Below are 12,422 nucleotides of genomic sequence, written 5' to 3' on the forward strand. Positions count from 1 at the left end.
GACAGCAGCTCAGCTCCGCCCTCCCGGGGGCCGCCCGTCCCCTGGTGCAGCGCGGTACGACACACCTGCAGCGCGCATTCCTCCCGAGCCGCGCTCCCCGCGCACCCATCCGCGCTCGCAGCCGCACGTCGCGCTGCCCGCAGCCCGTATCACGCGTGCGGTGCTGCATCCAAACGCCTCCCCGCGCTCATCCCTCTGCCCGTCCTGTAGCGCAGCTCTCATCAGCAAAGGCTGTAAATGCTGCCTTTAAGCTGATTTTGCAGATGGGTCAGGAATTATTTGGCTTCAAAATCAAATTAATTGCTTTTGGGAGGAGGAGCTGCTGCAGGGCAGCGAAGTGGGGGAACACGGTGTGGGAGCAGCCCCAACCCAAACTCCAAACCCAGGGCTGTGCCAGGCAGGGAGGGAGTACAGAGCACGCTGCTGTGTCACACCCATCAGACTTTATAGGCTGCTTCAGCTTTCTGAATCCCTTAGATCACGGGCTCTAAAGCCATAAAACAGCCAAAGAGGAAGAAACAAAGTGTTCTTTTCTTTCTTTCCTAAAGGAAGGGAGTGTGGGAGGAAAGGGGAGAGCTTCTTTCTGTGTTAGGTCCTCTGGGAGAGGGATTGCGCTGCTTTGAGCCAGCCGGAACCCCCCCGGCCAGCGCTCCCCGGGCTGCCTGCCCCTGTCCTGACCCTCCTGCTGAGCGGGGTGAGCGGCGGAGCGTGGGGGGAGCCTGGCCGGGATCCCGGAGCAATGGGAGAGGACAGGCGGGCACGCGATGGCAGCACGGCACGGAGCAGGGTGCCGGCTCGGCCAGGGGGAGCCTGCGGTGGGGCTGGGCAGCGAGGGGCGGGGATGCGGGTGGCACGTGCGGGAGGCGGGGGGCAGCTCTCTGCTCTAATCGTCCTTGTCCTTGGCTCCGTGCTTCAGGATGCGGGTGAACTCCACATAATTGAAGTTGCCCTTCTTGTCGATGGGCGCCTCCCGGTACATCTCGTCCACCTCCTCATCAGTGAACCTGTCCCCCATGGTGGTCAGCAGTTCACGCAGATGGTCCTCGTGAATGAACCCTGCGGGGATGGCAGGGACAGCATCAGTGTGTGAGGGCAGCGTGAGTGGGGACCCCACAACTACCCTCCTCCCAGCTCTGCCCACGGCCTCAGAGCCGCCTGCAGGCACTCCCCAGGTGTACCTGATGCCTCCTCGTCAAAGCAGGCAAAGGCATTGCGGATGACGTCCTCCGGGTCGGTGCCGTTCAGCTTCTCCCCAAACATGGTGAGGAACATGGTGAAGTTGATGGGCCCCGGTGCCTCGCTCATCATGCCCTCCAGGTACTCATCAGTGGGGTTCTTTCCTGCCAAGCACAAGCAGGGTGTGGGTCCCGTCTCCAAGGCCAGCCCCATGCCCATGCTGCCTGCCAAGCTCAGCTACGGCAGACTCCCAAGGATTTTTCCTTTTTTTTTTAGGCATTACCTGCCTGAACAGTGCCTGAGCTGACCACAACCACTCCAGGCTGCCCTGGAGATGTGCCCCTGCTTCTGGCCTACCAGACTGGGATGGAGCTCACCACATACCCCCTGAGTATGACAGCCTCCAGTGCTCCATGCCCCTGCCAGCCACCGACTGCCACAGGAGTTGGGTTTGGGGGCTCATTAACAGATGCCATGAACACAGGGATGGGGTTTCATAGCATCCAATGCTCCTGCTCAGTCCCTCTCCATGTCACTGTGTCCCAAGCATGGCTCCCAGTAGAATATTACGGTTGGCCTCTGCTAAGTGCAGCCCTGACGCACTCAGTGCATGGCCCTCTTGTACTTTCTCTCTCAGGTGGGACTTTCAGAACAGATCCAGCCACCAGATCAATGATTGACAGAGCTCCCATCATGGCGTGGGGCCAAAAAGGGGAAAGCGAGGGGCAGGCTCTGGATGGGCAGCATGGCTGCACTGCTGGGTTCGGTCTCATCCCCAAGAGCCCCTGTGCCAGGCAGTGCTGAGCCAGAGTGGCTGGGAAGCGCACACCTTCCCCAAGCTGCCAGCCTGCTTGGAGGGCTCCATCTGGCTCAGTGCTGTCACCAGTCCCACCAGGACCCACCTGCTGCAGTCCCCTCCCAGCACAGACACAGACCTCACCCATCCACAGCTTGAAGCCATCTCCCATGTAGGATTCTGTGGCCAGCAGGAGGCTGCATCCTGCTCCATCCCTCGTGGAAGAGCCTATGGGTGCTGGGTTGGGAGCCCCCTATCCGCACTGACCCATCCATGCAAGCTGGCATGGGACAGGTCTGTCCTGTCACACTGGCTATGAGCAACTAAAAGGTTTTGTCCTGGTGACATTTTGGGGTGGCACCACTCCAGCCCCCAGCTGTTCCTTGTGCAGAGCTGCTCCAGCCCCAGCAGAGGCAAGGACCTGTCCTTACCAGTGAATGCAGCTGTTAATAACAACAGACCCTCGGGCACCTCCACAAGCAGACTTTCAAGGCCAATCAGTGCACCGAAGGACATCTCTCCAGTTTTTGCAGTCTCAAACTGACCCAAAGCAGGAGGGTTGTGCCCCAGTGTCACCCCAACAGTGGGCTCACTGCACAGTGACCTGGACCCCTCACCAAGCACTGTTCCTGTGGCCCACGAGCAGCTGGCTAAGGAGGCGTGAGGGGAAATGGGACTGAGGGATGTGGGGAGGGGCGGGGGAGGGTCTCCTCACCCATGGAAGCCAGCATGTCATGCAGATCCTCCTTGTCGATGAACCCGTCACGGTTCTGGTCGATCATGTTGAAAGCTTCCTTGAACTCCTGGATCTGTGACTGGTCGAACATAGCGAAGACATTGGAGGTGGCGCGCTGCGGGCGCTTCTTGGTGGTCTTGGCTTTGGCACGTTTGCTGGACATGTTGGCAGCTGTGGTGGTACCTGTGGGCAGGGCTGTTAGAGGGGAGCAGAGGGACACAGCTTCCCTGCGTTGCTGCACTAATGCTGCTCACCAGCTCTATCCTTCAGTTTCACTGGCTGTCACCAAGTTTGGCAGTAGTGAGATAATGTGGTCGCAGGGTAGGATGTGGGGACAGGGGAGACCCGAGCTTTGTTGAGCACCTTGTGAGGTTCCAGGAGCAGCTCTCATTGCCCCCACTCCCAGCACATTGCAGGGCTGTCCCCGTGCCCACACCCTCTGCCCCCAGGCTGCCCTCTGCCCCCAGGCTGCCCCCTCTGTGTCAAACCCAGCACCACCACGGGTGACCTCCCAGGTGCCACCTCGGTTCTGACGCAGCCCCCGCCACACCACGGCTGCCCCGCGCTGTGCGGACACAATCATCCCCTCCCCTTGCCGGAGCAGCCCCCGCCTCACAGGGCCGAGGCTCTGCCGGTGCCCGGGGTTATCGCTGCGGGCGCATTCCTCGCGTGCCACCGCCTCCCCGCCCCCTCCGCCCCGCTCCGGCCGCCCGCACCCTGCTCTGTCCACGGTTGAGCCCCGAAGGCAGGTGGGGGGTGAGGGCAGCGCTGGGGGGTGAGGGCAGCGCCGGCGGAACGGAGGACCGCGTAGGATACATATAATGAGTGACAGAAGACGAGAAGGGCCAGGCAGGGGTCAACAGCAAGACCTCTGCCAATGCACGGATGGACGGCCCCCAGCGGGCTCAGCCGAAGCAGTCCGTGTCCCAGAAGGGACGGCATTGCAGGCGGCCACTGCCTTGCCGTGGGGAGAGCAGATCGGCTCCGGGATGAGCAGACGGTGCCCGAACCCCTTCAGAGCCTTCAAGCAACGGCTTGGCGCCCCCCGGCGCTGCCGGGCGGGTCAGTGTCTGATACACCGCACCTGGGCACCGGGGCCCATCCCCAGTCCTTATGGAGGGCCCTGCAGCACTGGCCACCACCAGCATTGCCGAGGAAGAGGATGCTCAGACCTCTCCTGGTCAATTCCCAAAAAGTGAAGCTCAGGAAGCTGCCACCACAGACAAACCTGATACAGCTGACGCTTCCTGGCATCAGCTGCCACGCAGCACGGCCTTGGGAGAACCTGGGTGAATTCAACCCACTGCCACGGTGCTGCCCAGATTCTTGTGCTTCCACCACAGCCACTGCTTTGCAGGCAGCCCCAAACCTCAACTTCCCCATCAGGGACAGGGAGTCCCTGCCTGCTGCACGGCGGGGAGCAGTGCTAACAGTTCCTCAGTGGAGAGGAGGAGCAGAATGTGCAGCGCGCACCCCATGCCTTGGTGGCAGCACTGTCCCTGGACTCTGCCTGCTCTGGCAGGGGACGCAGAGCAGCTGAGGGCCACATCACATCACATCAAGCAGTGCAAAGCAACAACAGCACTGCGCTGTGTGCCAGAAGCACCCCCTGCCTGACCCGAGAGTGTACCTGCCTGTGGTGCTCTCAGCAGTGTGGGCACCAGTCTATGAGGGGGAGCTCAGATGACCTCCCCCCTATCTGCTGTGCCAGTGCAGACCCAGCAATAAAAGCTCTGCAAGCAGAATGCAGCTCAGCCAGCACTGTGCCTGCCAACCACAGAAAGCAACAAGCAAAGCTATGAGCAGAAGAAATAAGCAGGAGTTTTGCTCTCACCACATGTATTAATACTACCCAAATACTTACGCTGCCCCAGCTGTGACCAGCCAGCACAAGCACAGCTCAGCATGAGCCCCCTGAGATGCTTCTCGCCGGGGGGACTAAATACAATTTGGGCAGCACATGGCTTTTTTTCTTTTTGATTCCACCGTTTGATCCAAAAAATTCCCTGGGAAGGTGTTTGGTCCTATGGACCAACTCAGCTCCTGATCTGCTTCTTGGGGCTGCCTGTGGCTCAGAAAAAGACTCTGAGGCTGGGTGCAGGGAAGGTGCCTCTGTCTGGAGGAGGAGTGCTGTGCAGCTGACCCAGGCTGTCTGTGCCCTGCTGGAGGGCCCAAGGGCAGCTCTTCACCAGGCAGCTCCAGGGTCTGGCTGTGAGGTGCCATCTGCTCAGAAAACCCAATGCCAGAAGAGTTTGGGCAGCCCTGGGCCATAACGCCCTGCACACTGCAGGGCTAGCATCCAGCTTCTCTGCAGCAAGAGGAAAAGCCACAGTGATGGGCCCTGCTCCAGCAAAAGGCCCATCCCAGGGCTGCACTAGACCAGGACCTGCCCATCACTGGCAGTGGAGCCACAGAGCTCAGTGCTGCCGTGAAAGCAGCCACCAGCTCACCTTTGCTCTTCTGCCACCTGCCTCCTGCATCACCAGGCTCGTACCTTCCCCTCTAAGGAGGCAGCCCCACACAGCCACGGACCCATCTTGAAAAGTTACTATAGAAAATAGATGCAGTTTTAAAGAGAAAGAGCAAAGACGGGCCGTTATCAGTAAAATAAGCTGCCATATATTTCCTCGTTGGTAAAAAGCAAGCAGCTTCACCTCAGTGCAGTTCCTGGCCATGCTGGGGGGGCAGACAAGCTGAAGGGACATCCTCATGCTGCCAGGGCATGAGGCCCTTCCCAGCCCCTCCTGCCCACACCAGATCTCATGTATCATTTAAGCCTCTTGTTCCAACAAAAAATAATAAACCAGAAGAGAGCTGCTGCTGGGTAAGCAACTGCAGGGACTTCTGGCAGGCCTGGCTGGCACAAAGCAGGTGCCTGACACAAAGGGGACAGGGGGACCTCGGTCTTCCAGCTCTAGCACGACTCAGCGTGGTGCAAACATGATGCTGGGTACTTCTGTGCTGCTAAGGGTGTCCCAAGGGTGGCTCCTGCAAGGCTGGGTATGCAACTGCAGGGAGTGCTGCATGGCTCTGCCACCGTGCAGGGCTGCTTGCAGGAGGGAAGGGCATCATCTGCACAACACCCAGCACTCAGACACAGGGCATACATCTTCTGAAGGTCAATTCAAACAGCCTGCACTGCTCCTGGGTACAGCCCCGCGGGGATAAACAATGGCCCCTTTGAGAGTCTGTTTCAAACAGCAGCAAGCCAAAACACACAGCCTTTACTGAAAGGTGAGCGAGCTGGAAGCTGAGCTGCCCATTCCTCCCTGCTGCTAGAACCCCAACCCCGGGGTGCAGCACTGCTCAGCTCTGTCCTCGCTGCACACACAAGATGTTTGACCATGCAGACACTGCCTGCATATGGAACCACACCACCCACGGCCCTTCTGCCATGGCCAGGGGTGGGAGCAGAGGGCACCTCAGCAGCATGGGGCAGGAAGGCTGCGTGGCCCTACGCCCTGCCATCTTCCCAGGGAATGAAGGAGCTCACCTCAGGGGGGAATCCGGCCTCAGTGCGTCGGGGGGAGGCGGCAGCAAACTCCTCCTACAGCAGCGCAGAGCCTGCCAGTGACGAGGGGAAAAAATTCGAGTGACTGAAGAAACCGACCATCTTTGGTAAGCAGCAGCGGTTGTTGACACTTCAGGATGTTCCGCTCCAAAGAATGCTGCCCCAGCCGCTGCCTTCTCCATGGCCAAGAACCTCCCTGGCTTTTATCACGTTTGTAACATTTTGTTCCAAAAAGGCATGCAGGGAGCGGAGCAGAGGAAGCCAAGGGGACCTAAAGTTTTCACGAACAAAAAAGTTCCTCCGTCTCTGAGGAAAAAGAGCTAAATAAAGCATTTCTGCCTTCCGACAGTTTATTGCCTGAAGTTGCTCACAGGTCTCGTGGGAGATCTCTGGAGCATCACGCATGCATCTGGGTTTGGGCTCCGGCCGTCAGTAAGACCCGGGGGAAAAGCAGACGCTCCGGGAAGGAACGAACAGCGCCTCGAGACAGCGCGGGACGGGTCCCGGCTGCGTTCGGGATCGCTCCTCGCCTTCCCCCGGGGAACGCCCCGTAGGGGACGGGGACCCGAGCGGCGCTTCTCTCCCCGCGAGGGTCGCGGGGCTCCTCCCGCAGCGCCGCACCCCCGTCCCCCAGGCTGCAGCAGCGCGGTTGGTGCCCCCGGCTGTGCCCTCGTGCCCCGCAGCCCTCTCCCGAGCTGCCCTCCGACCCTGCCCCGCATCCCTCCCTCCCGCTCCGTCGGGGCCGCCCGGTTCCCTTTCGCCCCGCCGCCGCCCGGGGCTGCGGGCAGGTCCGGCCAGACGGCAGAACTCTCACCTGGGCCGGAGCGGGGCAGCTGCGGGACCGACGGCGCTGCTCTGCGCCCCCGGCCGGCGGCGCGGCCCTAGGCGCGGGCTGGGGTCGGGGCGGTGCCGGACCCCTCGTCCCGCCCCTCCCGGCCCGGCTCGGCCCATACAAGGCAGAAGAATGCGGCGGGGCCAGGGCGGCGGGGCGCGCTGTCGGCCGTACATAGAGTTAAGGACGGTCGGGAGGCCCACGCGTGGCCGCTGACCCAGGAGATGGAGGGGGCACCCACAGGTGATCCCAGCCCAAGGCTCGTGGGGGCCCCGACGGCGATCCAGGAGGATTTGCCTTGTTTCCCCGGGGCCAGAACTCAGCTTGCGGAGGGGTGAGGGTGAGCGGGACGAAGAGCTGATGAGCTGTGGTTTACATCGAGCCGCAGCCCTTACCCTCCCACCGGGAATCGCCGCTCTGGGGCTGCGCGGCTGTGGGGCTGCGCAGTCTGTGCTGAGCCTGAGCTCCACGTGGGGCCTTCCCGAAAAAGTTTGCCTTTTAAAGAAAGGAAAAGAATAAAAAAGGAAAGAACATATCTCAGGAGGCAGAGAGCTGAGCTGTAGCCCCATGCTGCTCCCAGGGGTTTTCCGTGCATCCGCCCGAGCACAGCGATGTCTGCGCAGCGCCCAGCAGCCCCAGCTCCCAGCAGCGAGCAGCCATTGCACCCCGGGGCAGCTCCTCACACGCTGTGCAGCCTCTGCAGTTGGGTGCACACAAAGGGCTGCTGTTGGGATGCCCAGCACACGTTCCTCTTCCTCCCTTCCAGCCTTTCCCACCTTCCCTTCTCACAGAGCCTCCAGCTCCCTGTATGTCCTCCTCCTCTGACTAAATGTGTGCCGCGGCAGGGAGCCTGTTTCTACTTCCACATCTTCTTCTCTCACCTCTCTTCTGCCTCTTCCTTGTTTTTTCCTGCTATAATTTCACTTGGTTTTCTCTCTGGGGGCAGTGGGTCATGGAATGGAGCTGAGGTAAAACCAGGCAGTCTTTTAGCACATTAGTTTTAGATCAATTTAGATGCAAGTGTCCCATCATCACACAAATGCTTCCACCCCTGCAAATTGGCTTTGAGCAGGAGCATGGAGTCAGGGATGCTGAGACTCCTTACAAGCCAAGGACACAGCCCAAAGTCCTGTTGCCCTTCAGACATGGCCCCTGATGTGGTCAGTGCTCCTCTCATTGAAGGGTGAGGGCAGAGCTGGCTGCCGTGCCTCAAACGTCTGAGGAGCCCCAGGGCAGCAGGGTCAGAGCAGCCTTCAGCAAGGGACTCTGTCATGGTAGGTGTCACATGTGAAGGTTCCTATGGGAGATACAGCACGGGTCCCCTTCTGTCACATGTCACCCTCATCATAGCCCAGTGTGAGTCCAGTGATTCGGACCAGCCTCTTCAACTTGCAGCAAATGCCTCAGAGCATGCAGTCAGGGGCCTGGCAGATAGCTGAGGCAGTGCTGGGAAACCCACAGGTACATTGCAAAATTGGTATTTGAATGACATGGCAGCAGCTGGAAGGAACAACAGTCCGGGACGTGGACTCCTCTGCCTGTGCAGGAGCTCAGTGGCCTGTTGCCAAAGTCAATAGCAAGGGGGCTGCTGCTGCAGTGCTTTGTCTTACAAGCAGAAAGCAGCCAGGCTCCCAGAATGCTGAGTCAAGCACGTGCTGGTCTGCGTGACAGAAAAACGCAGGGCCTTAGGGACACTGTTTGCTAACGGAGAAATGAGTGAAGCACTGAACTTCACTGCGAGTGGGGATGTGCGTGGACGGGCAAGTAGGGCTCAGCTCCCGAGGAAGGATCTGCGCAGCGCTGGGGCGGAGGCGGCAGGTCGAGCTGCGAGGCCGGGCTCTCCCGGCGGCCCCGAGGTGCCCGCACGTGCAGGACACGCGGCGTCCGCAGCTGGGTCCCGGGCCGCGGCCAGCCCGGCCAGCTCCGATCGCTCCGTCGAGATCGCGCCGGTTCCGGAGCGCCCGACTCTCGGCGATCCGCAGGACTCAGCGCCGGGCCGTAAGAAGCGCCGGCTCAGCACCGCCCGCCCCGCGCCCGCGGCGTCCCGAGGCGAAGCCCCGCCCCGCGCCGTGAGCCCTCTCGCCCGCCGTAGGAGGACGGGGCGCCCGCTTTGGTCACGTGTCTCCCGGCAGCGCGGCGATTGGCGGCCGCGGGGCGCGGGTGAGTGACGGCGCGCGGCGGCCGCTTCCGGGCCGCGCGGGGCCGCCGGGCGGGAGGAAAAGAAAGGAAAGGAAAGGAGGGAGGATGAGCGGCGCGCGGCGCAGGGAGGAGCCGCCGCACGCGCAGCAGCACGCGTTGGCCAACGGCGGCGGGGCCGGGCCGCGCGGCTCCGTGTGGGGCAAAGCGCTGCGCAGCGACTCCGCCTGGCACGACAAGGTGCGCGGCTCGGCCTTGCCGGCGGGCGGGGGGCCAGCGTTGGGCGGCTCCGGGGAAGCGCCGCTGTCCGCCGTCCCGCGGCCTCCCGAGCTCCGCCTCCGCGCTGTCGGGGTCGGCGTTCCGGCCGTGCGGCCGTCGGGGAGCCGCTCCGGTCTGTGGGGCGCGGAGCGGTGTGTGGCTGCTGGAGGCGGGGCTGTGGCTTAGCCGCTGTCCGAGGATTGACGAAGAAAACAGGAGCCGTGTTTCGCTTTCTCTCCTCAGGACGAGTTCTTAGATGTCATCTACTGGTTCCGACAGATCATCGCGGTTATCCTGGGAGTCGTCTGGGGGGTGGTTCCTCTGAAGGGCTTCGTGGGGATCGCAATGTAAGGCTCCTTCCCTTTTCTGCCCCGTGCATTTCCCACGTTTGGTCCCGGCTTCCTGTTTGCTTGCAGCCTGTGCTGTGAGTGCAGCCGGGTGCAGCCCCTGCGTCTGCCCTGTGTCTCAAACCCGGCATTGCGTTCCGGGCTGCTGTTTGTCAGGAGATTCAAACCATAACACCTTCATCAGCTCCTTTCTCTCTCCTTGAGTTAACACCTTTTTTTACTTCCTTTTTCATTTCTTTTAGCATTATTAAAGAAAGCAGAGGTGGAAGGAGCTCAGCTGACTTGTGAGGTGTCCTATCTGTGTGTGTGTAAACGGGGGCTTCAGAGAAGTAACAGGAAAAGCTGGGGAGTCTCTTTGCAAATGTCTCTGCTTAATTAAGGCCTATACAAACAACTCTCAGCTCTGGAGCTTTTCTTGAGAAAAATGAAATGACCTGCCCTAGCTGTGTTAAGGAGATGGAGGGAGTGTTGCCGTGTGCCTCTAAAAAAACCCTGAAGTTTGGAACTTACAGAAATGCACTGCAGGACAACAGTGCTTTAATAGAAACAGTAGCTACATGCAGTTACATTTGAAGTGCTCTTGGTAATAAATGGGGAGGAGTTGGGAAGCATTGCTTGTGCTCAGTCATCCATTTATTCCCAAGGCGTCTTCAGGTGCATGCGCCCATTTCTGTGCTACGTGTTAGAAATAAAAACATGGTGTAACTTGGGAAACTAAAAGTTTCTAGAATCGTGCGTGCAGTTGCTCTATGATATGTGGTTGAGCAGCTGCTTGCAGCTTGCTGCTGGTCTTTGAATCTGTGTGTCTTCAAGTAGGGCTCTTCCTACAGCTTTCTTTCCAGGACACGAACTTGTCTCTTGCCAGGCTGTCTCAGCCTGAAGTTAGAGTAATATAAGGCCAAACTGGTCTAAGAACAAATGGAAGGTCTCATTTTTTGTCTCCATTGTCTTCTAACACTCCTCCCTTTGGGCAGCCTCAAAATCAGTATGTGCAAGGAAATGGGATTCTGTATTGGGAGCAGGACTATTGCTGATCTGCAGTAGAAGACAACATGCAGGATTTGCAGATCTGCTGATATTTCCAGCTTCTGATTACTGTCTGTTAAGCCTTAGTTGCTGTAAGTTGTGCCTCATGAAGTGAACCTCATCCAAACCCAGCATGCTGACCTGGATGGGCTCTTGTAAGGAAGACACAGCTGTCAGTGTAAACTTATAGGGATAGTGCTCCCTTTTACCTCTTCTCTGCTGACATTTCATGTGTTGCTGTGTGGCATATTGGATGTGCTATGGAAAATGATGATTCCTAATCTTTCTTCCAGATTCTGCCTGATCAATGCTGGTGTTCTGTACCTCTACTTCAGTAGCTTCCAACAGATAGATGAGGAGGAGTACGGGGGGACATGGGAGCTAACAAAGGAAGGATTCATGACATCTTTTGCACTATTTCTGGTAACATCTCTTGCTTTCTTTAAGTTGGTTTGTGAATCGTGTTGGTAAACTTTCTGAGGGTCTGGAAGAAAAGCAGGCAAGCCGGGGCACTGATAGAAAAGAGATGTGTTAACGTCATCTGATAAATGGGATTGATGGGAAGGAGAGTTGCCATCACTCTCCTTCCTCAGGTGCCTGAATGCGTACACAACTCAATGTGGTGATGTTTCTAAATTGCTGGAGAGACTGTGGTGGGATTTATTGTAGCTATATTAATCACTCTGGGAGCCAAGCGAGATGAATGGCACCATTTGTGGTGCGTGGAGATCCCAGTGCCTCTCTGATGCACTCTCAGAACTGGAATTCAGACCCCCATCAGTGAGGCATGAACTTGTTGTCAGTGTTCAAACCCTCTCCAGAGGCACGAAAACAACCTTCTCTTCCTTTCTTCTCCACAGGTTGTTTGGATAATCTTCTATACTGCCATCCACTATGATTGACGCAGTCTGCAGCTTTTGCCTGTTAAATCTGTTGTCAGTAAATCAAGAAGGTTTTAATAAATCGTCACCTTTAGCAGACTGGTGGGAAGGCTGGGGAAGTCCAATCAAGTTCCTTCTGATTAGCGTGGAAGAGCCCCACACCTTCTGCTGGAGTAGCCAGTCTGACTCCGTTTTATATACCCGTTAATTATTGGAACTATTAAAAAGCCATTGGAATTCTTGGAAGCGGTTCAAGACTGTTCAGGTTTTCAACTTTCTGCGACTCTAGCCTGTAACTGTATCAAACTCCTGTATGCTGAAGATCGAATCCGTTAACTTAATGTATGTATGCCCTGTATCTGGAATCTGTCATTACGTTCTGACGTGTCTTCCATTGTTCTCCTTTATGCAGACAGGTTTTTAAAAAGAGATTGCAAGGTTGGTGGAAGGAACGCCCTGCAGCACCAGAATATGAGTTCAGTGGCTGCCCTCAGCATTTTTTGTAATAATCAGATCTGATTTGATTAAACAGACTGTGTTGGTACAATTTCTCATAGTTTGTTTTACTTGCTAATCATTTGTTCACCAGAATTTTCAAATAGTCCTTGCTGAAGACAAATTTTTAAGCAAGTTTGCTAGAAAGAGCTGTGATTAATGCTGTTAATGAACGTTTAACCTAAAACATGTTCTGGAGGCTTGGAAACACCACTGCATTTTGCTGGC

The 12,422-nt window shown here is 57.8% G+C and overlaps 2 protein-coding genes across 3 annotated transcripts; one reads left to right on the forward strand and one right to left on the reverse strand.

Moving 5' to 3' along the window:
• Positions 1–421: 421 nt before the first annotated feature.
• On the reverse strand, positions 422–7,139 carry MYL9 (myosin light chain 9). Of its 2 annotated transcripts, none has more exons than XM_031605684.2 (5): positions 7,034–7,139; positions 6,202–6,272; positions 2,688–2,891; positions 1,179–1,340; positions 422–1,056 (listed from the first exon to the last, which is right to left on the reverse strand). In XM_031605684.2, the coding sequence occupies exons 3-5, from the start codon at positions 2,869–2,871 to the stop codon at positions 884–886; spliced, it is 519 nt and encodes a 172-aa protein (XP_031461544.1). In that variant the 5' UTR covers positions 2,872–2,891; positions 6,202–6,272; positions 7,034–7,139; the 3' UTR covers positions 422–883. The 2 variants fall into 2 exon arrangements, with proteins under 2 accessions (XP_031461544.1, XP_090008104.1); XM_090151978.1 differs by having other exon boundaries at positions 2,688–2,903.
• A 2,074-nt stretch (positions 7,140–9,213) lies between these two features.
• Positions 9,214–12,249, forward strand: RAB5IF (RAB5 interacting factor). Its single transcript, XM_031605687.2, has 4 exons — positions 9,214–9,427; positions 9,689–9,792; positions 11,112–11,241; positions 11,679–12,249. The coding sequence occupies exons 1-4, from the start codon at positions 9,296–9,298 to the stop codon at positions 11,718–11,720; spliced, it is 408 nt and encodes a 135-aa protein (XP_031461547.1). The 5' UTR covers positions 9,214–9,295; the 3' UTR covers positions 11,721–12,249.
• The last annotated feature ends 173 nt before the right edge of the window (positions 12,250–12,422 follow it).

This window comes from Phasianus colchicus, chromosome 17 (assembly GCF_987193195.1).
Source record: "Phasianus colchicus chromosome 17, bPhaCol1.hap1.1, whole genome shotgun sequence".
NCBI lineage: Eukaryota > Metazoa > Chordata > Aves > Galliformes > Phasianidae > Phasianus > Phasianus colchicus.

Coding starts and splice junctions, on each gene's coding strand:
- RAB5IF (XM_031605687.2), top strand. CDS start 9,296: ATGAGCGGCGCGCGGCGCAGGGAGGAGCCGCCGCACGCGCAGCAGCAC. Junction 9,428..9,688: donor ACTCCGCCTGGCACGACAAG/GTGCGCGGCTCG, acceptor TTCTCTCCTCAG/GACGAGTTCTTAGATGTCAT. Junction 11,242..11,678: donor CATCTTTTGCACTATTTCTG/GTAACATCTCTT, acceptor TCTTCTCCACAG/GTTGTTTGGATAATCTTCTA.
- MYL9 (XM_031605684.2), bottom strand. CDS start 2,871: ATGTCCAGCAAACGTGCCAAAGCCAAGACCACCAAGAAGCGCCCGCAG. Junction 1,341..2,687: donor TGACATGCTGGCTTCCATGG/GTGAGGAGACCC, acceptor TGTGCTTGGCAG/GAAAGAACCCCACTGATGAG. Junction 1,057..1,178: donor CTTTGACGAGGAGGCATCAG/GTACACCTGGGG, acceptor CCATCCCCGCAG/GGTTCATTCACGAGGACCAT.